Source organism: Ranitomeya variabilis, chromosome 6 (genome assembly GCF_051348905.1).
Source record: "Ranitomeya variabilis isolate aRanVar5 chromosome 6, aRanVar5.hap1, whole genome shotgun sequence".
Taxonomy (NCBI): Eukaryota; Metazoa; Chordata; class Amphibia; order Anura; family Dendrobatidae; genus Ranitomeya; species Ranitomeya variabilis.
This window is the reverse complement of record NC_135237.1, coordinates 582727681-582753737: the sequence shown is the minus strand read 5'-3', so window position 1 is coordinate 582753737 and position 26057 is coordinate 582727681. Positions and strand designations below refer to the sequence as shown.

The 26057-nt window shown below is 48.0% G+C and overlaps 1 protein-coding gene across 1 annotated transcript in view; it reads right to left on the bottom strand.

Moving 5' to 3' along the window:
- Nucleotides 1-3595: 3595 nt before the first annotated feature.
- SLC39A4 (solute carrier family 39 member 4) overlaps nt 3596-26057 on the bottom strand; it is a 250353-nt gene continuing 227891 nt past the window's right edge. The window contains exons 10-12 of the mRNA XM_077271597.1: nt 12308-12460; nt 5139-5326; nt 3596-5067 (exon numbers count right to left, since the gene is read on the bottom strand). Of these exons, the coding sequence (XP_077127712.1) occupies nt 4939-5067; nt 5139-5326; nt 12308-12460 (470 nt within the window). The 3' untranslated portion in view covers nt 3596-4938. The remainder of the gene's footprint in view (nt 5068-5138; nt 5327-12307; nt 12461-26057) is intronic.

Genomic DNA, 26057 nt, shown 5'->3' with positions numbered 1-26057 from the left:
TCGTTTCTCTTCCGGTCAGGTGGAGTCTTCGGATTGTCCTGGAGTGGATGCTGTGGTGGAGAGGTTGCATCAGATTTGGGGGCATGTGGTGGACAATTTGAAGTTGTCCCAGGAGAAGACTCAGCATTTTGCCAACCGCCGTTGTCGTGTTGGTCCTCGTCTTTGTGTTGGGGACTTGGTGTGGTTATCTTCTCGTTTTGTCCCTATGAAGGTTTCTTCTCCTAAGTTTAAGCCTCGGTTCATCGGCCCGTACAAGATATTGGAGATTCTTAACCCTGTGTCCTTTCGTTTGGACCTCCCTGCATCTTTTTCTATTCATAATGTCTTCCATCGGTCATTGTTGCGCAGGTATGAGGTACCGGTTGTGCCTTCCGTTGAGCCTCCTGCTCCGGTGTTGGTTGAGGGTGAGTTGGAGTACGTTGTCGAGAAGATCTTGGACTCCCGTGTTTCCAGACGGAGACTTCAGTATCTGGTCAAGTGGAAGGGCTACGGTCAGGAGGATAACTCTTGGGTGACAGCCTCTGATGTTCATGCCTCCGATTTGGTCCGTGCCTTTCATAGGGCTCATCCTGATCGCCCTGGTGGTTCTGGTGAGGGTTCGGTGCCCCCTCCTTGAGGGGGGGGTACTGTTGTGAATTTGGTTTCTGGGCTCCCCCGGTGGTTTCTGGTGGTACTGCACTTGTGTGCTTCATCTCCTCTGTTCACCTGTTTTCCATCTGGATGTGGGAGTTTTCTATTTAGCCTTGCTCCTCAGTCATTTCTATGCCGGCCAACAATGTTACCAGAAGCCTTTCTGTTGCATGTTCCTGCTCCTAGACTACTATCAGCTAAGTTGGACTTGTTGTCCTAAGTTTGTTTTGCATTTTTGTTCCAGTTCTCTGTGATTGAATATTTCTGAGGCTGGAAGCTCTTGTGAGCTGAAATTGCCACTCTGGTGTCATGAGTTGATATTAGAGTCTTAAAGTAATTTCAGGATGGAATTTTGAAAGGGTTTTCAGCTGACCGTGAAGTCCCCTTTTCTGTCTTCCTACTATCTAGTAAGCGGACCTCAATTTGCTAAACCTATCTTCATACTTCGTATGTCAATTTCCTCTAAAATCACCGCCAATATATGTGGGGGCTACTGTCTGCCTTTTGGGGAAAATTTCTCTAGAGGTAAGCCAGGTCTGTATTTTCCTCTGCTAGGGTCAGTCAGTTCTCCGGCTGGCGCTGGGCGTCTAGGGATAAAACGTAGGCACGCTACCCGGCCACTGTTAGTTGTGCGGTAGGTTTAGCTCATGGTCAGCTCGAGTTCCCATCTTCCAAGAGCTAGTCCTTTGTATGCTTTATTACGTTCTCTTGCCATTGAGAACCATGACACAGGAGCTTCTCACAGAATTAGAATATCATCCAAAAATGTATTTCTTTCAGTTCTTCAATACAAATAGTGAATCTGATCTATTCTATAGCGTCATTCCACACAGAGTGATCGATTGTGATCAGAACGGCCTCGCACCACTCCAGGACTATGAGTAGATCCGGCTCCGGGACCTCGGGTGACGCTCCACATGAAGTCCAAGAGTGAAACTCCAAGTGCAAATATGAGGAAGAAGTGGCACAGGCGCTCACCATCCTATTTATGTCCTTTATTTGGAAATCACATAAAAACAGCAAGGAGGTGTGAAGAGGAGACGCAACGGTCTCCTCTTCATATTTGCATTTGGTATTTCATGTGTTTATTTCTGTTAATGTTGATGATTATGGCTTACAGCCAATGAAAACCCAAAAGTCATTATCTCAGTAAATCAGAACAATTAACTATAAGCACCTATAAAGGCTCCTAAGTGGTTATAAAGGTCCCATAGTCTGTTTCAGTAGCTCCACAATCATGGGGAAGACTGCTGACCTCACAGATGTCCAGAAGGCATCACTGACACTCCACAGGAGGGGAAGCCACAGAAGGTCATTGATAAAGAAGCCGGCTGTTCACACAGTGCTGTATCCAAGAGTATTAATGGAAAGTGGAGTGGAAGGAAAAATTGTAGTAGAAAAAGGTGCACAAGCAACCGGGATAACTGCAGCCTGGAAAGGATTGTTAAGAAAAGGCCATTCAGTAATGTGGGGGAGATTCAGAAGGAGTGGACTGCTGCTGGAGTCATTGCTTCACCACACACAAACGTCTACATGGGCTACAAGTGTCACATTCCTTGTGTCAGCCACTCATGACCAATAGACAACGCCAGAAGCGTCTTACCTGGGCCAAGGAGAAGAAGAACTGGACTGTTATCAGTGGTCCAGAGTCTGGAGGAAGAGTGGAGAGGACACAACCCAAGCTGCTGGAGGTCTAGTGTGAAGTTTCCACAATCAGTGATGGTTTGGGGAGCCATGTCATCTGCTGGTGTAGGTCCACTGTGTTTTATCAAGACCAAAGTCAGCGCAGCCGTCTACCAGGACATTTTAGGGCACTTCATGCTTCCCTCTGCCAACAAGCTTTTTGGAGATGGAAATGTCATTCTCCAGCAGGACTTGGCCCCTGTCCACACTGCCAAAAGTTCCAATACCTGGTGTAAAAACAACAGTATCGCTGGGCTTGATTGGCAGCAAACTCGCCTGACCTTAACCCCATAGAGAATCTATAGAGTATTGTCAAGAGGAAGATGAGACACCAGACCCAACAATGCAGACGAGCTGAAGGGCTTTCATAACCCCTCAGCAGTGACACAGGCTGATTGTCTCCATGCCACGCCGCATTGATGCAGTAATAAATGCAAAAGCAACAAAGACCAAGTACTGAGTGCATTTACTGATCATACATTTCAGTAGGGCAATATTTCAGATTTTACAACCATTTTTCAAGCTGCTGTTATAAAGTATTCTAATTTACTGTGATAATGACTTTTGGGTTTTCATTGGCTGTAAGCCATAATCATCAACATTAACAGAAATAAACACGTGAAATAGATCACTCTGTGTGTAATGACTCTATAGAATATCTGAGGTTCACTTTTTGTATTGAAGAACTGAAATAAATTCACTTTTTCATGATATACTAATTTTGTGAGACGCACCTGTATATGGTGTTACAGGAGAGGTTATATGGTCTTATACGAGTGGGTATATCAAGTATAAGGTGGAGTTATGTCGTTTAATAGGAGAGGATATATGGTGTTCTATAAATATGGCGTCCAGCTTAATCTGATGTAAAGCTGCTCCAGTCTGGGGCAGGGGGTTTGGTCTGGAGTGTTGTCATAAGAGGGTGGTCCTGAGGCCTCATTTAGACGTCCATCTTTCACATACAAGTTTTATCTGCCCATTTTAGATCATGGAGATGTTCATATGTACTTTTTTTTTTTACAAGTCAAGTGTCTACAATTAAAAAAAAGAAAATAGAGACACTTGTCTGAGTCACAGATCAAACTCAAGTACTCAGTCAATAGATCCATGAAAAAATAAACCACGAACAGACAAAAATGGATGAAAATCGGAGTACGCGCACTGATGAAAAACAGCCCATTCTTCTAGTAAACAAAAGCAGATGTCTGCTTCATAGTGTAACCCCAGAAAACGAAGAAAAGACGTAGAGAATCCCAGCACAGAATCAAAGTATTACACTGACTACAATTCTCTCTTTATTGAAGGCAGGGGAGCAGCCAGTACCAAACTGGGCGCCCCTCCCAGTGTAACTCAGTAACACTGCTTGATCCACCTCTTACCACTCTTGTAACTTATAAAATAAAAATAAAATGTTGTCCAAAAGACCATAAAGGTGGCCTACTCTCCTCAACAAGACCATGGCTGGAGGGACCTCAACAAGAAGACTGAAGACAATGACTGGAAAGACCTCAGCAAAAAGTCTGAAGACCATAGCTGGAGATACCTAAAAAAGAAGAATGAATATAGTACCTTGAGGTATCTCAAAAAGAGGACTGAAGACCATAGCTGGAGCAACCTTAATAGGAAGACTGAACACTATGGCTGGTGTGACCTTAAGGGAGTGCAGGCGCCAGAGCAGCAGGGTTTTAACCTGCCAGACTCGGACGTATTTCTCGCAAGTGAGAAGGAGCCCTAAGTCTGAAGACCATGTCTAAAATGAAAACAAGAAGACTGAAGATCGTTGCTGGAGGGACCTCAAAAAGAAGACCAAAGACCTCTGCTGGAAGGACCTCACAAAGGAAGACTGAAGACCACAGAAAGAGGAACATCAAAAGGAAGACTGAAGACCATTGCTACAGGGACCTTAAAGAAGACCAAAGATAATGCCTTTTTGGACCTCAAAAAGAAGACTGAATACCTCTGCTGAAAGCATCTCAACTAGATGACTAAAGACCACTGCTTGAGGGACCTCAATGAGAAAACTGAAGACCACAGCTGGAAGGACATCAATAAGAAGATTAAAGACCATCGCTGGAGGGATTTAAACAAGAAGAATGGGAAACCACCTTTGGAAGGACCTAAACAAGATGACTGATACCTGACAGAATACCATGGCTGGAGAAACCAATGACCCACCAACACAGCAATACATCACAGCTGGCTGTCACAGGACAATTCCATTGAAAACCAAGAAATATGCATCCATAACTCTTTAGTTGCCATCTCTTCTGTCATTACTTCTTATCTCTCAGTTGCACAACAGTCTTTGAAGCCTGAATAATAAACCACCCATGTTATATCTTTATGCCTCTCCTCTTATATCAATTGCACATCTCCTAAGGATTTTTGGATTTTAGCAGAAAACTTGTAGAATAAACTGTAGATTTTCCACTCCTGATGGTGCAGTACGAGGAGCCACTCTTTTACTCTCATCTGTTGCCACAATGATAGTTATAGTAGCCAAAAAAGGGTGTCCTGTCACTTAGAGGATGATATGATGCGTCTTCCCCGGGTATCTGAGGACAATTACAGATCTCTGGAGGGTGAGACATGATGATTAGATCAGTGGCAGGGTCATGACAAGCTTCACACGGTGATGTTCTCCTCATAGATGGACAGGAGGAGAAGGATGGTCCAGCCAATTAAGAGACCCAAGTTGTGGAGGATGAAGATCAGCCAGGGTTTGTGGTCCTTCACATTCATTATAGCTGGGAGCTGGGAGAGAAGAAGAATGTGAGTGAAGGACGATGCTGGTCCACAGAAGTCTCGCAGTAACCGCTCCTTACCATGTCCACCAGAGCCACATAGAGAAATAGTCCAGTCGCCACGGTGAATATCCAGTGCTGTATAGTTTCCTCTGCAGCGATGGAGAGTGCGATATACAAACCGATAAATGACGTCAATGCGCTGCCAAAATTGAGCAGTAGAGCCAGGCGGACACTGATGCCTGCGTGGAGGAGGGCCGCAAAGTCACCTGAAGAGACACAGGGTCATAAGCCAAGGCTAAAACTCCAGAGGTTCACCAGGCAGGGGCACAAAAATAATATATAACAATGATGCTGATCTGTGTTAGTACAAATATCATAAGTGTCACCCTATGAGAGGTGCGCCTGGATTTCTCTGTCACCCTATGAGAGGTGGGCCTGGATTTCTCTGTCACCCTATGAGAGGTGGGCCTGGATTTCTCTGTCACCCTATGAGAGGTGGGCCTGGATTTCTCTGTCACCCTATGAGAGGTGCGCCTGGATTTCTCTGTCACCCTATGAGAGGTGGGCCTGGATTTCTCTGTCACCCTATGAGAGGTGGGCCTGGATTTCTCTGTCACCCTATGAGAGGTGCGCCTGGATTTCTCTGTCACCCTATGAGAGGTGGGCCTGGATTTCTCTGTCACCCTATGAGAGGTGGGCCTGGATTTCTCTGTCACCCTATGAGAGGTGCGCCTGGATTTCTCTGTCACCCTATGAGAGGTGGGCCTGGATTTCTCTGTCACCCTATGAGAGGTGGGCCTGGATTTCTCTGTCACCCTATGAGAGGTGGGCCTGGATTTCTCTGTCACCCTATGAGAGGTGGGCCTGGATTTCTCTGTCACCCTATGAGAGGTGGGCCTGGATTTCTCTGTCACCCTATGAGAGGTGGGCCTGGATTTCTCTGTCACCCTATGAGAGGTGGGCCTGGATTTCTCTGTCACCCTATGAGAGGTGGGCCTGGATTTCTCTGTCACCCTATGAGAGGTGGGCCTGGATTTCTCTGTCACCCTATGAGAGGTGGGCCTGGATTTCTCTGTCACCCTATGAGAGGTGGGCCTGGATTTCTCTGTCACCCTATGAGAGGTGGGCCTGGATTTCTCTGTCACCCTATGAGAGGTGGGCCTGGATTTCTCTGTCACCCTATGAGAGGTGTGCCTGGATTTCTCTGTCACCCTATGAGAGGTGGGCCTGGATTTCTCTGTCACCCTATGAGAGGTGGGCCTGGATTTCTCTGTCACCCTATGAGAGGTGGGCCTGGATTTCTCTGTCACCCTATGAGAGGTGGGCCTGGATTTCTCTGTCACCCTATGAGAGGTGGGCCTGGATTTCTCTGTCACCCTATGAGAGGTGGGCCTGGATTTCTCTGTCACCCTATGAGAGGTGGGCCTGGATTTCTCTGTCACCCTATGAGAGGTGGGCCTGGATTTCTCTGTCACCCTATGAGAGGTGGGCCTGGATTTCTCTGTCACCCTATGAGAGGTGGGCCTGGATTTCTCTGTCACCCTATGAGAGGTGGGCCTGGATTTCTCTGTCACCCTATGAGAGGTGGGCCTGGATTTCTCTGTCACCCTATGAGAGGTGGGCCTGGATTTCTCTGTCACCCTATGAGAGGTGGGCCTGGATTTCTCTGTCACCCTATGAGAGGTGGGCCTGGATTTCTCTGTCAACCTATGAGAGGTGGGCCTGGATTTCTCTGTCACCCTATGAGAGGTGGGCCTGGATTTCTCTGTCACCCTATGAGAGGTGCGCCTGGATTTCTCTGTCACCCTATGAGAGGTGGGCCTGGATTTCTCTGTCACCCTATGAGAGGTGGGCCTGGATTTCTCTGTCACCCTATGAGAGGTGGGCCTGGATTTCTCTGTCACCCTATGAGAGGTGGGCCTGGATTTCTCTGTCACCCTATGAGAGGTGGGCCTGGATTTCTCTGTCACCCTATGAGAGGTGGGCCTGGATTTCTCTGTCACCCTATGAGAGGTGCGCCTGGATTTCTCTGTCACCCTATGAGAGGTGGGCCTGGATTTCTCTGTCACCCTATGAGAGGTGGGCCTGGATTTCTCTGTCACCCTATGAGAGGTGCGCCTGGATTTCTCTGTCACCCTATGAGAGGTGGGCCTGGATTTCTCTGTCACCCTATGAGAGGTGGGCCTGGATTTCTCTGCCACCCTATGAGAGGTGGGCCTGGATTTCTCTGTCACCCTATGAGAGGTGGGCCTGGATTTCTCTGTCACCCTATGAGAGGTGGGCCTGGATTTCTCTGTCACCCTATGAGAGGTGGGCCTGGATTTCTCTGCCACCCTATGAGAGGTGGGCCTGGATTTCTCTGTCACCCTATGAGAGGTGCGCCTGGATTTCTCTGTCACCCTATGAGAGGTGGGCCTGGATTTCTCTGTCACCCTATGAGAGGTGGGCCTGGATTTCTCTGTCACCCTATGAGAGGTGGGCCTGGATTTCTCTGTCACCCTATGAGAGGTGGGCCTGGATTTCTCTGTCACCCTATGAGAGGTGGGCCTGGATTTCTCTGTCACCCTATGAGAGGTGGGCCTGGATTTCTCTGTCACCCTATGAGAGGTGGGCCTGGATTTCTCTGCCACCCTATGAGAGGTGGGCCTGGATTTCTCTGTCACCCTATGAGAGGTGCGCCTGGATTTCTCTGTCACCCTATGAGAGGTGGGCCTGGATTTCTCTGTCACCCTATGAGAGGTGGGCCTGGATTTCTCTGTCACCCTATGAGAGGTGGGCCTGGATTTCTCTGTCACCCTATGAGAGGTGGGCCTGGATTTCTCTGTCACCCTATGAGAGGTGCGCCTGGATTTCTCTGTCACCCTATGAGAGGTGGGCCTGGATTTCTCTGTCACCCTATGAGAGGTGCGCCTGGATTTCTCTGTCACCCTATGAGAGGTGGGCCTGGATTTCTCTGTCACCCTATGAGAGGTGCGCCTGGATTTCTCTGTCACCCTATGAGAGGTGGGCCTGGATTTCTCTGTCACCCTATGAGAGGTGGGCCTGGATTTCTCTGTCACCCTATGAGAGGTGGGCCTGGATTTCTCTGTCACCCTATGAGAGGTGGGCCTGGATTTCTCTGTCACCCTATGAGAGGTGGGCCTGGATTTCTCTGTCACCCTATGAGAGGTGGGCCTGGATTTCTCTGTCACCCTATGAGAGGTGGGCCTGGATTTCTCTGTCACCCTATGAGAGGTGGGCCTGGATTTCTCTGTCACCCTATGAGAGGTGGGCCTGGATTTCTCTGTCACCCTATGAGAGGTGGGCCTGGATTTCTCTGTCACCCTATGAGAGGTGCGCCTGGATTTCTCTGTCACCCTATGAGAGGTGGGCCTGGATTTCTCTGTCACCCTATGAGAGGTGCGCCTGGATTTCTCTGTCACCCTATGAGAGGTGGGCCTGGATTTCTCTGTCACCCTATGAGAGGTGGGCCTGGATTTCTCTGTCACCCTATGAGAGGTGCGCCTGGATTTCTCTGTCACCCTATGAGAGGTGGGCCTGGATTTCTCTGTCACCCTATGAGAGGTGGGCCTGGATTTCTCTGTCACCCTATGAGAGGTGGGCCTGGATTTCTCTGTCACCCTATGAGAGGTGGGCCTGGATTTCTCTGTCACCCTATGAGAGGTGGGCCTGGATTTCTCTGTCACCCTATGAGAGGTGGGCCTGGATTTCTCTGTCACCCTATGAGAGGTGGGCCTGGATTTCTCTGTCACCCTATGAGAGGTGGGCCTGGATTTCTCTGTCACCCTATGAGAGGTGGGCCTGGATTTCTCTGTCACCCTATGAGAGGTGGGCCTGGATTTCTCTGTCACCCTATGAGAGGTGGGCCTGGATTTCTCTGTCACCCTATGAGAGGTGCGCCTGGATTTCTCTGTCACCCTATGAGAGGTGGGCCTGGATTTCTCTGTCACCCTATGAGAGGTGGGCCTGGATTTCTCTGTCACCCTATGAGAGGTGGGCCTGGATTTCTCTGTCACCCTATGAGAGGTGGGCCTGGATTTCTCTGTCACCCTATGAGAGGTGGGCCTGGATTTCTCTGTCACCCTATGAGAGGTGGGCCTGGATTTCTCTGTCACCCTATGAGAGGTGGGCCTGGATTTCTCTGTCACCCTATGAGAGGTGGGCCTGGATTTCTCTGTCACCCTATGAGAGGTGCGCCTGGATTTCTCTGTCACCCTATGAGAGGTGGGCCTGGATTTCTCTGTCACCCTATGAGAGGTGGGCCTGGATTTCTCTGTCACCCTATGAGAGGTGGGCCTGGATTTCTCTGTCACCCTATGAGAGGTGGGCCTGGATTTCTCTGTCACCCTATGAGAGGTGGGCCTGGATTTCTCTGTCACCCTATGAGAGGTGGGCTGGATTTCTCTGTCACCCTATGAGAGGTGGGCCTGGATTTCTCCGTCACCCTATGAGAGGTGGGCCTGGATTTCTCTGTCACCCTATGAGAGGTGGGCCTGGATTTCTCTGTCACCCTATGAGAGGTGGGCCTGGATTTCTCTGTCACCCTATGAGAGGTGGGCTGGATTTCTCTGTCACCCTATGAGAGGTGGGCCTGGATTTCTCTGCCACCCTATGAGAGGTGGGCCTGGATTTCTCTGTCACCCTATGAGAGGTGGGCCTGGATTTCTCTGTCACCCTATGAGAGGTGCGCCTGGATTTCTCTGTCACCCTATGAGAGGTGGGCCTGGATTTCTCTGTCACCCTATGAGAGGTGGGCCTGGATTTCTCTGTCACCCTATGAGAGGTGCGCCTGGATTTCTCTGTCACCCTATGAGAGGTGGGCCTGGATTTCTCTGTCACCCTATGAGAGGTGGGCCTGGATTTCTCTGTCACCCTATGAGAGGTGGGCCTGGATTTCTCTGTCACCCTATGAGAGGTGGGCCTGGATTTCTCTGTCACCCTATGAGAGGTGGGCCTGGATTTCTCTGTCACCCTATGAGAGGTGGGCCTGGATTTCTCTGTCACCCTATGAGAGGTGCGCCTGGATTTCTCTGTCACCCTATGAGAGGTGGGCCTGGATTTCTCTGTCACCCTATGAGAGGTGGGCCTGGATTTCTCTGTCACCCTATGAGAGGTGGGCCTGGATTTCTCTGCCACCCTATGAGAGGTGGGCCTGGATTTCTCTGTCACCCTATGAGAGGTGGGCCTGGATTTCTCTGTCACCCTATGAGAGGTGGGCCTGGATTTCTCTGTCACCCTATGAGAGGTGGGCCTGGATTTCTCTGCCACCCTATGAGAGGTGGGCCTGGATTTCTCTGTCACCCTATGAGAGGTGCGCCTGGATTTCTCTGTCACCCTATGAGAGGTGGGCCTGGATTTCTCTGTCACCCTATGAGAGGTGGGCCTGGATTTCTCTGTCACCCTATGAGAGGTGGGCCTGGATTTCTCTGTCACCCTATGAGAGGTGGGCCTGGATTTCTCTGTCACCCTATGAGAGGTGGGCCTGGATTTCTCTGTCACCCTATGAGAGGTGGGCCTGGATTTCTCTGTCACCCTATGAGAGGTGGGCCTGGATTTCTCTGTCACCCTATGAGAGGTGGGCCTGGATTTCTCTGTCACCCTATGAGAGGTGGGCCTGGATTTCTCTGTCACCCTATGAGAGGTGCGCCTGGATTTCTCTGTCACCCTATGAGAGGTGGGCCTGGATTTCTCTGTCACCCTATGAGAGGTGGGCCTGGATTTCTCTGTCACCCTATGAGAGGTGGGCCTGGATTTCTCTGTCACCCTATGAGAGGTGGGCCTGGATTTCTCTGTCACCCTATGAGAGGTGGGCCTGGATTTCTCTGTCACCCTATGAGAGGTGCGCCTGGATTTCTGTCACCCTATGAGAGGTGGGCCTGGATTTCTCTGTCACCCTATGAGAGGTGGGCCTGGATTTCTCTGTCACCCTATGAGAGGTGGGCCTGGATTTCTCTGTCACCCTATGAGAGGTGGGCCTGGATTTCTCTGTCACCCTATGAGAGGTGCGCCTGGATTTCTCTGTCACCCTATGAGAGGTGGGCCTGGATTTCTCTGTCACCCTATGAGAGGTGGGCCTGGATTTCTCTGTCACCCTATGAGAGGTGGGCCTAGATTACTCTCTGTCACCCTGTAAGAGATGGGCTTGTATCTTTCTCTGTCACCCTGCAGGAGGTGGGCCTGTATCTCGGTCATTCTGCAGTAGATGGTCCTGTATCTCTCTGTGACCCTGCAGGAGGTGGGCCTGTATCTCTCTCTGTCACCCTGCAGGAGGTGGGCCTGTATCTCTTTGTGACCCTGCAGGAGGTGGGCTTGTATCTCTCTGTCACCCTGCAGGAGGTGGGCTTGTATCTCTCTGTCACCCTGCAGGAGGTGGGCCTGTATCTCTCTGTCACCCTGCAGGAGGTGGGCTTGTATCTCTCTGTCACCTTGCAGGAGGTGGGCTTGTATCTCTCTGTCACCCTGCAGGAGGTGGGCCTGTATCTCTCTGTCACCCTGCAGGAGGTGGGCTTGTATCTCTCTGTCACCTTGCAGGAGGTGGGCTTGTATCTCTCTGTCACCCTGCAGGAGGTGGGCCTGTATCTCTCTGTCACCCTGCAGGAGATGGGCCTGAATCCCTCTGTCACCCTTTGAGAGATGGACCTGTATTTCTTTGTCACCCTGCAGGAGGTGGGCCAGAATCTCTGTCACCCTGTGGGAGGGGAGTCTGTATCTTTCTGTCACCCTGCAGGAGGTGGACCCCTTTCTTTCTATGTCACCCAGCAGGAGGTGGGCCTGTATCTCTATGCCACTCTGTAGGAGGTGGGACAGTATCTCTCTGTCATCCTGCAGCAGTTTGGCCTGAATCCCTTTGGGAGATGGGCCTGTGCCTGTATTTCTTTGTCACCCTGCAGGAGATGGGCCAGAATCTCTGTCACCCTATGGGAGGTGGGCCTGTATCTTTCTCTGTAACCCTGCAGGAGGTGGGTCTGTATGTTGTCACCCTGCAGGAGCAGGAGGTGGGCCTGTACCTTTGTCTGTCACCCTGCAGAAGGTGGGCCTGTATATTGTCACCCTGCAGGACAGGAGTTGGGCCTGTATTTCTGTTTCCCTGCAGGAGGTGGGCCTGTATATTGTCACCCTGCAGGAGCAGGAGGTGGGCCTGTACCTTTCTCTGTCACCCTGCAGGAGGTGGGCCTGTATATTGTCACCCTGCAGGAGCAGGAGGTGGGCCTGTATTTCTCTATCACCCTTTGGGATGTGGAGCTCACCCAGCTCGTGTGGCAGTTCATGGCAAAGAACAGCGAGACTTGTGGCTAGACCCGTCTTCCAGGATGTTGAGAAGGCAGCTCCCATGGCCAAACCATCAGCAAAGTTATGGATAGCATCACCTATGGTGATCATATACGGGATCATCCGCAGCTCTGCAAGGAACAGTTCAAGTTGTATTTAGAAGAGGTAGAGATAAAACGAGATATAAACACGACATGATGAGAACAGACATGAGCTGAGTTCGAGAGAACAAAATGTGAGTTCAACGTGACTGGACAAGAGATGAGTTGGATGTGATGGGACAGGACACGAGCTGAACATGATGGGACTAGATGTGAACTGAAGTGATGGAACCAGACATAACCCAGTTGTGATAGGACAGGACCTGAGCCGGATGTGATGGGAATAAAAATGAGAAATATGTTGGGACAAGGCGTGAGCCTGATGAGATGGGACTGGAGCTAGATGTAATGGGACCAGACATTAGCCTGATATGATGGGAAAGGGCATGAGCTGGACAAGATGGGAGAGAACATGATCCCAGGGGCGGACATCTCGCATCTACAGCTGGTGCGGCTGCACGGGGCCCAGAGGTGGAGGAGAGCCCCTGCAGGGCACATAATACAGGGCAATCTGGCCTGTTTATCCGGCCCTGAGGCTCTGTGGGTCCCCTGGCCAGCTTGCCCCCATGAGTGGAGGGCAGGGAGCAATCCCTGCAGCACCACTGCCTACAGGCAGAAATGGCAGAGGATCAGAGCTGCAGGGATCCTTCTTGCTATCTGCCTGCGATTCCTGTCTGATGTCAACATTCAGTGTGCATCTGTGTCAGGCGGAAAGCTGCCGGTGACAAAGATGATTGTGTGTGTGCACGGCTGCGGGGGAACGTGCGGAGAAGTGAGCAGTGTGTCTGTCTGTCTGCATATGTGTGTGTCTGTGTGTGTTCTGCCGCTGCCGAGGAACATGCAGAGAGGTGGAAAGGGCAATGATGGAGGTGGTGGAGAGGGTAATGATGGAGGTGGTGGAGAAGGCAGTGATTGCGGTGGGATAGAAGGCAATGATGGGGCAGAGAGAAAGGGTAATGATGGAAGTGGTGGAGAGTGCAATGAGTGGGGTGGGATAGAAGGCAATGATGGGGGAGAGAGAGAGGGCAATGAGGGGGGTGATGGAGAGGGCAATGAGTGGGATGGCGGAGAAGGAAATCATGGAGGTGATGGAGAGGGCAGTCATTGAGGTGGGGTGACAATGAGGGATGTGGGGGATTGGGATGGGAGGAAGGGGGTCTTATAATGGACTTACGAACAGGGGGAGGTGGAGTAAGACGTTAGATATGGATGTAAAATTAATTGGGTGGTGGAGGGGGGTGCTGAGCCCCTGAGAGCGTCCTCCCCATCTCACAATTCATCGTGATGCTATCGGACACTTAAAATTTATTGGGGATTGGGAGAGGAGGGATAAGGTGCATAGACCCTTTATAATGAACTGAAAGGTGGGAGAAGACTGTCAGTGACTTGTCATGAATTGGGAGGAGGCTCGGTACCTGATCGCGTCTTCTCCCACCCCCAAATTCATTATGATGCCATCAAGTACTTATAATGAATGGGGGGGGGCACAGGACAGGACTAAGGCTATGTGCACACGTTCAGGATTTGCAGGACAAAATTCTGCTGCATGTCCTAATGTGTTGGCAGGAAGAAAGTTGCATGAAATACATTTATTTTTTTCCACATTTTTGCCATGCTTTTGTTACACTTTTTTTGGCATTAGAACGGGAGAAATACGCTGCAAGAATTGACAGTATGAAGATTTTAATGTGCTTCAAATCTGCAAGGAAAATATAATCAGCGTGTGCGCGAGACGTCAGGGATCTCCGTCCCCTCGCTTGTACTGTAAAACCTCGTGTATATGCCGTGTGCACATGGCCGCACAGGTAATTGGGGAGAGACGGAATCATTTATATTATTGGGAGGCAGAGATTATAGCTATTGGGGGCACAGCGCTGATTATCACAGTGGGTACGGAAAGTATTCACACCCCTTTACATTTTTCACTCTGATTCATTGCAGCCATTTGGTGAATTCTATAAAGTTCCTTCTTTCTCATTAATGTTCACTCTGCACCTCATCTTGACTGAAATAAACAGAAATGTTGAAATTTGTGCAAATTTAATAAAAAAGAAAAACTGAAATTTCCCATGGTCATAAGTCTTCAGCCCCTTTGCTCAGACGCTCATATGTAAGTCCCATGCTGTCCATTTCCTTGTGATCCTCCTTGAGATGTTCTCCTCCTTCATTGGAGTCCAGCTGTGTGTAATTAACCTGATAGGACTTGATTCGGAAAGGCGCACACCTGTCTATATAAGACCTCACAGCTCACAGTGCATGTCAGACCAAAGGAGGATTGGAACGCCCGCCAGGGCCGTGGGGTACTCGGTACCAGGTCCGGTACTTAAAGGGGGTGTCACGGTGGCGGCGACCCAGTTCATGGCCCTGGGCGCCCATGTTAAAGGGAAGGACTTTAAAGGGGTTTGTGAAATAATAAAAGTCCATGATGCCACCTGTGGTATTCGGTCAGGGGTGACCGACGCTGCTTAACCCCTTCACCCCCAAGGGTGGTTTGCACGTTAATGACCGGGCCAATTTTTACAATTCTGACCACTGTCCCTTTATGAGGCTATAACTCTGGAACGCTTTGACGGATCTTGGCGATTCTGACAATGTTTTCTCGTGACATATTGTACTTCATGTTAGTGGTAAAATTTATTCGATATAACTTGCGTTTATTTGTGAAAAAAATGGAAATTTGGCGAAAATTTTGAAACTTTTGCAATTTTCCAACTTTGAATTTTTATGCCCTTAAATCACAGACATATGTCACGCAAAATACTTAATAAGTAACATTTCCCACATGTCTACTTTACATCAGTACAATTTTGGAACCAAATTTTTTTTTTGTGACGGAGTTATAAGGGTTAAAAGTTGACCAGCAATTTCTCATTTTTACAACACCATTTTTTTTTAGGGACCACATCTCATTTGAAGTCATTTTGAGGGGTCTATATGATAGAAAATACTCAAGTGTGACACCATTCTAAAAACTGCACCCCTCAAGGTGCTCAAAACCACATTCAAGAAGTTTATTAACCCTTCAGGTGTTTCACAGGAATTTTTGGAATGTTTAAATAAAAATGAACATTTAACTTTTTTTCACACAAAATTTATTTCAGCTCCAATTTGTTTTATTTTACCAAGGGTATCAGGAGAAAATGGACCCCCAAAGTTGTTGTACAATTTGTCCTGAGTACGCTGATACCCCATATGTGGGGGTAAACCACTGTTTGGGCGTATGGCAGAGCTCGGAAGGAAAGGAGCGCCATTTGACTTTTCAATGCAAAATTGACTGGAATTGAGATGGGACGCCATGTTGCGTTTGGAGAGCCCCTGATGTGCCTAAACATTGAAACTCCCTACAAGTGACACCATTTTGGAAAGTAGACCCCCTAAGGAACTTATCTAGATGTGTGGTGAGCACTTTGACCCACCAAGTGCTTCACAGAAGTTTATAATGCAGAGCCGTAAAAATAAAAAATCATATTTTTTCACAAAAATGATCTTTTTGCCCCCAATTTTTTATTTTCCCAAGGGTAAGAGAAGAAATTGGACCCCAAAAAATGTTGGCCAATTTGTCCTAAGTACGCTGATACCCCATATGTGGGTGTAAACCATTGTTTGGGCGCATGGCAGAGCTTGGAAGGGAAGGAGCGCCATTTGACTTTTCAATGCAAAATTAACTGGAATTGAGATGGGACGCCATGTTGCGTTTGGAGAGCCCCTGATGTGCCTAAACATTGAAACTCCCTACAAGTGACACCATTTTGGAAAGTAGACCCCCTAAGGAACTTATCTAGATGTGTTTTGAGAGCTTTGAACCCCCAAGTGTTTCACTACAGATTATAACGCAGAGCCGTGAAAATAATTTTTATTTTTTTTCTCAAAAATGATTTTTTAGCACCCAGCTTTGTATTTTTACAAGGGTAACAGAATAAATTGGACCCCAAAATTTGTTTTCCAATTTGTCCTGAGTACGCTGATACCCCATATGTGGGGGGGAACCACTGTTTGGGTGCATGACAGAGCTCAGAAGGGAAGGAGCGCCATTTGGAATGCAGCCTTAAATGGATTGGTCTGCAGGCGTCACGTTGCATTTGCAGAGCCCCTGATGTACCCAAACAGTACAAACCCCCCACAAGTGACCCCATATTGGAAACTAGACCTCCCAAGGAACTTATCTAGATGTGTTGTGAGAACTTTGAACCCCCAAGTGTTTCACTAAAGTTTATAGCGCAAAGCCGTGAAAATAAAAATTCTTTTTTTTTTTCACAAAAATGATTTTTTAGCCCCCAGTTTTGTATTTTCACAAGGGTAACAGGATAAATTAGACCCCAAAAGTTGTTGTCCAATTTGTCATGAGTACGCTGATACCCCATATGTGGGGGGGAACCACTGTTTGGGTGCATGACAGAGCTCGGAAGGGAAGGAGCGCCATTTGGAATGCAGCCTTAAATGGATTGGTCTGCAGGCGTCACGTTGCATTTGCAGAGCCCCTGATGTACCCAAACAGTACAAACCCCCCACAAGTGACCCCATATTGGAAACTAGACCTCCCAAGGAACTTATCTAGATGTGTTGTGAGAACTTTGAACCCCCAAGTGTTTCACTACAGTTTATAACGCAGAGCCGTGAAAATAAAACATCTTTTTTTTTCCCACAAAAATGATTTTTAGCCCCCCAAATTTTTATTTTCCTAAGGATAACAAGAGAACTTGGACCCCAGAAGTTGTTGTTCAATTTGTCCCGAGTACGCTGATAACACATATGTTGGGGTAAACCCCTTTTTGGGCGCACGGGAGAGCTCGGAAGGGAAGGAGCACTGTTTTACTTTTTCAACGCAGAATTGGCTGGAATTGAGATTGGACGCCATGTCGCGCTTGGAGAGCCCCTGATGTGCCTGGACAGTGGAAACTCCCCAATTCTACCTGAAACCCTAACCCAAACACACCCCTAACCCTAATCCCAACGGTAACCCTAACCACACACCCCTAACCCTGACACACCCATAATTCTAATCCCAACCCTAATCCAAACGTAAATGTAATCCAAACCCTAACTTTAGCCCCAACCCTAACTTTAGCCCAAACCCTAACTTTACCTCCAACCCTAGCCCTAACCCTAACCCTAAACGTGACTGAAATACGTGGCACTGAAATACGTGGCACTGAAATACGTGATACGTGGCACTTAAATACGTGGCACTGAAACACGTGGCACTGAAATACGTGATACGTGGCACTGAAATACGTGGCACTGAAATACGTGGCACTGAAATACGTGGCACTTAAATACGTGGCACTTAAATACGTGGCACTTAAATACGTGGCACTGAAATATGTGATACGTGGCACTGAAATACGTGGCACTTAAATACGTGGCACTGAAATATGTGATACGTGGCACTTAAATACGTGGCACTGAAACACGTGGCACTGAAATACGTGATATGTGGCACTTAAATACGTGGCACTGAAACACGTGGCACTGAAATACGTGATACGTGGCACTGAAATGCATGGCACTGAAATACGTGGCACTGAAATACGTGGCACTGAAATACGTGGCATTGAAATACGTGGCACTATGACTGTCAGAAAATGTTCATTAAACGGTTAGGGGTGAGGTTAGGGGTAGAGTTAGGGTTAGGGTTTGGATCCCTTTATCACCTTGATGGTGGTGGGTGGCTTTTCAGTGTGTTTTCTGTTTTTTTTCGATAAAAATGCATGCGTTTTTAACGCAAACAAACGCATGTGCTTAAAAACGCAAGAAAATACTGCAGGTTGTATTTCTGAAAATGAACGCATGCAGAAAAAAACCGCATGCGTTTGAAAACGCGACCAAACGCGTACAAAAAAACCGCATGCGTTTTCAATGTTAAATATAGGGAAAAAACGCATGCGTTTTTTTGTGCAAAAAACGCTGCAGACAAAAACGCAAGTGTGAAACCAGCGACGCTTTTTATAGCAAAAAAGTTTTTGCGTCTCCACATTTTGAGACCTATAATTTTTCCACATTTTGCTCCACAGAGTCATGTGAGGTCTTGTTTTTTGCGGGACGAGTTGACGTTTTTATTGGTAACATTTTCGGACACGTGACCATTTTTGATCGCTTTTTATTCCGATTTTTGTGAGGCAGAATGACCAAAAACCTGCTATTCATGAATTTCTTTTGGGAGAGGCGTTTATACCGTTCCGCGTTTGGTAAAATTGATAAAGCAGTTTTATTCGTCGGGTCAGTACGATTACAGCGATATCTCATTTATATCATTTTTTTATGTTTTGGCGCTTTTATACGATAAAAACTAAAATATAGAAAAAATAATTATTTTGGTATCGCTTTATTCTCAGGACTATAACTTTTTTTTATTTTTTTGCTGATGATGCTGTATGGCGGCTTGTTTTTTGCGGGACAAGATGACGTTTTCAGCGGTACCATGGATATTTATATCAGTCTTTTTGATCGCGTGTTATTCCACTTTTTGTTCGGCGGTATGGTAATAAAGCGTTGTTTTTTGCCTCGTTTTTTTTTTTTTTTTCTTACGGTGTTTACTGAAGGGGTTAACTAGTGGGGCAGTTTTATAGGTTGGGTCGTTACGGACGCAGCGATACTAAATATGTGTACTTTTATTGTTTTGTTTTTTTTATTTAGATAAAGAAATGTATTTATGTGAATAATATATATTTTTTTTTTATTATTTATTTAGGAATTTTTTTTTATTTTTTTTTACACATGTGGAAAAAATTTTTTTTTACTTTTTTACTTTGTCCCAGGGGGGGACATCACAGATCATTGATCTGGCAGTGTGCACAGCACTCTGCCAGATCGACGATCTGCTGTGCAGGGCTGCAGGCTTACCAAGTGTCTGCACTGAGCAGACACTCGGTAAGCCACCTCCTTCCCTGCAGGACCCGGATGCCGCGGCCATCTTGGATCCGGGACCTGCAGCCAGGAAGGAGATAGGAGACCCTCGCAGCAACGCGATCACATCGCGTTGCTCCGGGGGTCTCAGGGAAGCCCGCAGGGAGCCCCCTCCCTGCGCGATGCTTCCCTATACCGCCGGTACACTGCGATCATGTTTGATCGCGGTGTGCCGGGGGTTAATGTGCCGGGGGCGGTCCGTGACCGCTCCTGGCACATAGTGCCGGATGTCAGCTGCGATATGCAGCTGACACCCGGCCGCGATCGGCCGCGCTCCCCCCGTGAGCGCGGCCGATCGCGTATGACGTACTATCCCGTCGGTGGTCATACGGGCCCACCCCACCTCGACGGGATAGTACGTCTGATGTCAGGAAGGGGTTAAAGGCGTCCACTGGGGTGATGTTATGGCAGCAGGGCTGGTATGGCTTCCCACAGGTGAAGCTGGGTCCACAGGGCTCCCGGTATAATAGATGAAGATGGTGATAGGTGGTGTAGAAAGATACGGAGGACACAGGGTTGCAGTCTCTTTACCTCTATACTTGGTTCAAGGCAGCCACAGTCCAGGGTACAGGATCACAGGTGCTGGAGTGGTCAGGTGGGGTTGGAAGCCTTCCCTCTAGCGCTGTGGTTTTGTAGTCTCTTGCTGCCTTAGGCCTCACACAAGGTCCTCACGTTTTCTCTCTGTCCCCCTTTAGGTAAGACATTACCCGTACGACAGGTAACTCAAGCCTTTTTACAGGATCTCTATGACGACCCAGGCTCTACTAGCTACTGTGTCCTCGGGTGTTAATGGTGGACAGGTATCTTGCAATCAGCTGTCCGCCAGTTTCTGCCATGGGGCATGAAGTTACCCCCACAACCTCGGTCTTTCGGCTACCGGTATCTGCGCTCAGCGTGGAGGAAGCTCAATAGCAGCTTCTCTCTCCAGCTCTTCACTCTCCTGTGCTTCTTCTCCCTCTGAGTCTCCTACAGACTGCTCTTTCTTTTACCTTCCCAGGAGCCGCAGAATCACTCGTCTCCACCACCCCAGCTCTCCTTCCTCACTCCTCACTCTCCTCTCACCAACTGTCTCTCTCCAACTGACTCCTCCTCCCAACCAGAGAGAGCAGCTCCCCTGAAGTCGGGTGTAGAGCTTCCCCTTCTGGCCTGGAGTCAGAACAGTGTTGTATGTTCTGAATACTAGTCAAAGGGATCCTTCCTCGCTTCCAAGCGTGACATCACTCTCCCCATGAGGAAAGCAATGCCACTGTAACAAGCAGGAACCTGGGGTGTTACACCCCCCCCCCCGTTAAATCCAGTACTCCCAGACAGGGAAAACAAAAACAATAATAAATTGGTTAAAGACATATGCAAAAATTATAAAATATGCATTACAATAGGTTATGTGTTGTGAATTCCGTTCTTGGGCTCCATCCTGTGGCTATGAATGGTATTTTTGGGAGTTCTGCTCTTGGGCTCCCTCTGGTGGTTTCGAGTGGAACTTAGCAGCTGCCTTCACTAATCGGTTCCCTGGCCTTGTTATTTAACTGGGCTCTAGTCTGTAGTCGATGCCAGCTGTCAATGTTTTCCTGTTGGATTCAGTCCTCTCCTGGAAGTACTCTGTTGGCCAGTCCATTTCAGCTTAAGATAAGTTCTGCTAGTTTTTGGGTGTTTCCCTGCTTTTGACCTTCTGTTCAGGTTTAAGTTATGTCTCTTTTGTCCAGCTTGTCATTATGAAATATTCAGGCTAGTTGGAAGCTCTGGGGTGCAGATTTGCCCCTCCACACCGTGAGTCGGTGTGGAGGTTATTTTTGTAAACTCTGCGTGGACATTTAGTTTTTATACTGACCGCACAGTATCCTTTTCTATCTCTGTCTATTTAGATAGTGTTGGCCTCCTTTGCTGAAATCTATTTTCATTTCTGAGTTTGTCATTTCCCTCTCCACTCACTGTTAATATTTGTGGGGGGCTATCTTTCCTTTTGGGGGTTTCTCTGAGGTGAGATAGTTTTCCGCTTCCATCTTCAGGGGTAGTTAGTTCTTAGGCTGTGTCGAGGCGTCTAGGCAGAGATAGGAACGTCCCACGGCTATTTCTAGTGTTGGTGTTAGGAGTAGGGATTGCGGTCAGTAAAGCTACCACCTCCTCAGAGCTTGTACATTTTACCCACCAGGTCATTTCTGCGCTGCTCCGTAATCACCAGGTCATAACTGTGATTGTTGTCGGTGGAGCTGCCACCTCCTCGGAGCTTGTCCATGATTGGTTTTACCCACCAGGTCATCTCAGTGCTACTCTGTAACCACCAGGTCATAACAGTTATGTAAACTTTTCTTCCCTTTATGGGAGCCTGTTTCCTTAAATGTTGCAGGACCATATATACAAGTGCAGAAAATAACTTTGCTTCCCTTTATGGGAGGTTTCTTTCTTGAACGTTACATAACACAAGTGCAACCATTTTTGAAGTGAACAACATTACATTAATAACACTTTTACTTCTTGTTCTAGGGCAGGTCCTCAGGCCTGCATCCTCCTGGACTGGAGGCATAGTCCCATATACTGTCCTGCACCCTCTTTTTACATCCAAAGAATCTCATTTTTATTTCTGCTGCAGTGCGAGTGTCATTAGTGTCCTTCAGCCCAGCCAATATCTGTTTGACAGTCCCTTTATTCGTGTTCGGCCAGGACTTTACTTCCCTCTGGGCCGCACCAGTTAACTGTCCAATGAGGATGTTGACTTTTTGCTCCTCAGACAGGAGGTACGCTTTAAACAAACCTCAGAGTCTCTCCTTAAAATCACTCAGGCCATGTGACTCCCCTGAGTACTGTGGTAACCAGGCCGCTCCTGGTATATATGGCATCAATAACGGCAATATAGGAGCTGCGGCCACCGCAGGGTCTGACAGCATCATGGGGGCTGCAGCTGCATCTTCCGCCGGCGCTGCATCTCCACCTGGGCTGGACATGTTCCTTCTCCCCCTTGTCAACTTCAGCCAGGCCCTGCACTCTATTACCTTGATCAGTGGCTGCTCCGTCGGCAGGCTGGAAGAACTCCTTCCGGTCTCCAAGTCGGGGCTTTCTGCTTTCCACCCGCTCACAACAGAGTGCGCCAGAGCTTCACTTCACGCTCTTTCTTCTGGGTGCCACCCACGACGGCATGTCCCCTCTGCTTCCTGCGCGCTGTGTGCCGCTGTAATGGCGGCAGTATTTGGCGGCAAGTTTTGAAAATTCTTTTGCGCGCACCGTGTAATGCAGTTATGGTGATGATTTAGAAACCCATTAAAGTCTCTGTTACACAATTTAATAAAGTCTCTCTAGTTTCTCAATAAAGCACAGTCTCTTAGGTGCACAAGACCCGTTTGCTGGGTCAGTCCATCCTGTTCGTGATGCCAAAATGGAACGCTCGCCAGGGCTGTGGGGTACTCGGTACCAGGTCCAGTACTTAAAGGGGGATGTCACGGTGGCAGTGACCTGGTCTGTGGCCCTGGGCGCCCATGGAAGATCTTTAAAGGGGTTTGTGAAATAATAAAAGTTCATGACGCGTCCTGTGGTATTAGGTCAGGGGTGACCGACGCTGCTTAAAGGGGTCCACTTGGGTAATATTATGGCAGCAGAGCTGGTATGGCTTCCCACAAGTGAACCTGGGTCCCCAGGGCTCCCGGTGTAATAGATGAAGATGGTGATAGGTGGTGTAGAAAGATACGGAGGACACAGGGTTGCAGTCTCTTTACCTCTATACTTGGTTCAAGGCAGCCACAGTCCAGGGTACAGGATCACAGATGCTGGAGTGGTCAGGTGGAGTTGGAAGCCTTCCCTCTAGCGCTGTGGTTTTGTAGTCTCTTGCTGCCTTAGGCCTCACACAAGGTCCTCACGTTTTCTCTCTGTCCCCCTTTAGGCAGGACACTACCCGTACAACTGGTAACTCAAGCCTTTTTACAGGATCTCTATGACGACCCAGGCTCTATTTGCTCATGTGTCCTCGTGTGTTAATGGTGGACAGGTAACTTGCAATCAGCTATCAGCTGTCCGCCAGTTTCTGCCGTGGGGCATGAAGTTACCCCCACAACCTCGGTCTTCCGGCTACCGGTATCTGCGCTCAGCGTGGAGGAAGCTCAATAGCAGCTTCTCTCTCCAGCTCTTCACTCTCCTGTGCTCCTTCTCCCTCTCAGTCTCCTACAGACTGCTCTGCTTTCTTTTGCCTTCCCAGGAACTGCAGAATCACTTGTCTCCATGGCCCCAGCTTTCCTTCCTCACTCCTCACTCTCCTCTCACCAACTGTCTCTCTCCAACTGCCTAGCAACTGACTCCTCCTCCCGACCAGAGAGAGCAGCTCCCCTGAATTCGGGTGTAGAGCTCCCCCTTCTGGCCTGGAGTCAGAACAGTGTTATATGTGCTGAATACTTGTCAAAGGGATCCTTCCTCGTTTCCAAGTGTGACATCACTCTCCCTGTGAGGAAAGCAATGCCACTGTAACAACCAGGAACCTGGGGTGTTGCAGAATCATGAGGTCAAAGTAACTGGCCAAGGAGCTCAGAGACAGAATTGTGGCAAGGCACAGATCTGGCCAAGGTTACAACAGAATTTCTGCAGTACTCAAGGTTACTAAGAGCACAGTGGCGTCCATAATCCTTTATGGAAGAAGTTTGGGACCACCAGAAGTCTTCCTAGACCTGGTCTGTCCAGCCAAACTGAGCAATCGAGGGAGAAGAGCCTTGGTGAGAGAAGGAAAGAACCCCAAGATGACTGTGGCTCCAGTGATGCAGTAGGGAGATGGGAGAATGTTCCACAAAGTCAACTATCACTGCAGACTTCCACCAGTCGGGCCTTTATGGCTGAGTGGCCCGACGAAAGCTTCTCCTCGGTGCAAGACATATGAAAGCCGCAGAGAGTTTGCTAAAAAACACATGAAGGACTCCCAGACTATGAGAAATAAGATTCTCTGGTCTGATGAGATGAAGATAGACCTTTTTGGTGATAATTCTAAGCGGTATGTGTGGAGAAGACCAGGCACTGCTCATCACCTGCCCAATACAATCCCAACAGTGAAACATGGTGGTGAAAGCATCATGCTGTGGGGGTGTTTTTCAGTTGCAGGGACAGGACGACTGGTTGCCATTGAAGGAAACATGAATGCGGCCAAGTACGGAGATATCCTGGATGAAAACCTCTTCCAGAGTGCTCTGGACCTCAGACTTGGCCGAAGGTTCACCTTCCAACAAGACAATGACCTTCAGAAGTGGCTTCAGAACAAGTCTGTGACCATTCTTGACCGGCCCAGCCAGAGAACTGATGTAAACACAATGGATGTAAACACAATGGAGCATCTCTGGAGAGACCTGAAAATGGCATCCACCAACGTTCACCATCCAACCTGACGGAACTGGAGAGGATCTGCAAGGAAGAATGGCCGAGGATCTCAAATCAAGGGGTGGAAAAGTTGTTGTATCATTCACAAGAAGACTCATGGCTGTACGAGCTCAAAAGGTGCTTCTACCCAGTACTGAGCAAAGGGGCTGAAGACTTATGGCCATGGGATATTTCAGTTTATCTTTTTTAATAAATTTGCAAAAATTTCTACATTTCTGTTATTTCAGTCTAGATGGGGTGCAGAGTGAACATTAATGAGAAAAAATGAACTTTTTTGAATTTACCAAATGGCTGCAATGAAACAAAAACAGTGAAAAATGTAAAGGGGTCTGAATACTTTCCATCCCCACTGTATATTTGGATTGGTGTGTGACTACTAATGGTGGGTACATATCTGTATTCAGGGGGGACACAAGTATGTATAGAATGTACGTGACCTTGTTATTTCCTGGCCTGGGATGATCATTGTGACAAGACGAGTCGTGACTGGGAGATGTCGACATGAAGGTCTGACCAGATGGAGAAGAAACAGCAGAAAGCGGCTCTAATCAGACGAGACGTCAGCGGTGCCTGGATGTAGATATTATTCTGTGTGACGTGCAGTGATAATCTTATCTGTTACATCCCTTATTCTACATTCTCAGTGTGAAATGTCCGTGTGCTGCCAGGTTATTTATCAGACGGCACACGGACTCAGAGTTTTATAGGTACATTCACACATACATGAATATCACAGATCTGTGAATGAGGTCCGTGAGGGTCACAGAATGTTCTGTTCTGATCCAATTTTGAGCATCAGAATAGGACATGCTCAATGCATCTGTAAAAGCTCGCAGCATACCAACACTGCACAGATACAGGAATGTAGCCTTATTATGTGTAGTACAGTCCCTTAGTATATAGTGTTCTCACTTATTATGTATAGTACAGTCCCCTAGTATATAGTGTACTCACTTATTATGTATAGCACAGTCCCTTAGTATATAGTGTACTCACTTATTATGTATAGCACAGTCCCTTAGAATATAGTGTTCTCACTTATTATGTATAGTACAGTCCCCTAGTATATAGTGTTCTCACTTATTATGTATAGCACAGTCCCTTAGTATATAGTGTACTCACTGATTATGTATAGTACAGTCCCTTAGTATATAGTGTACTCACTGATTATGTATAGTACAGTCCCCTAGTATATAGTGTACTCACTGATTATGTATAGCACAGTCCCTTAGTATATAGTGTTCTCACTTATGTATAGTACAGGCCCTTAGAATATAGTGTTCTCACTTATTATGTATAGTACAGTCCCTTAGAATATAGTGTTCTCACTTATTATGTATAGTACAGTCCCTTAGTATATAGTGTACTCACTTATTATGTATAG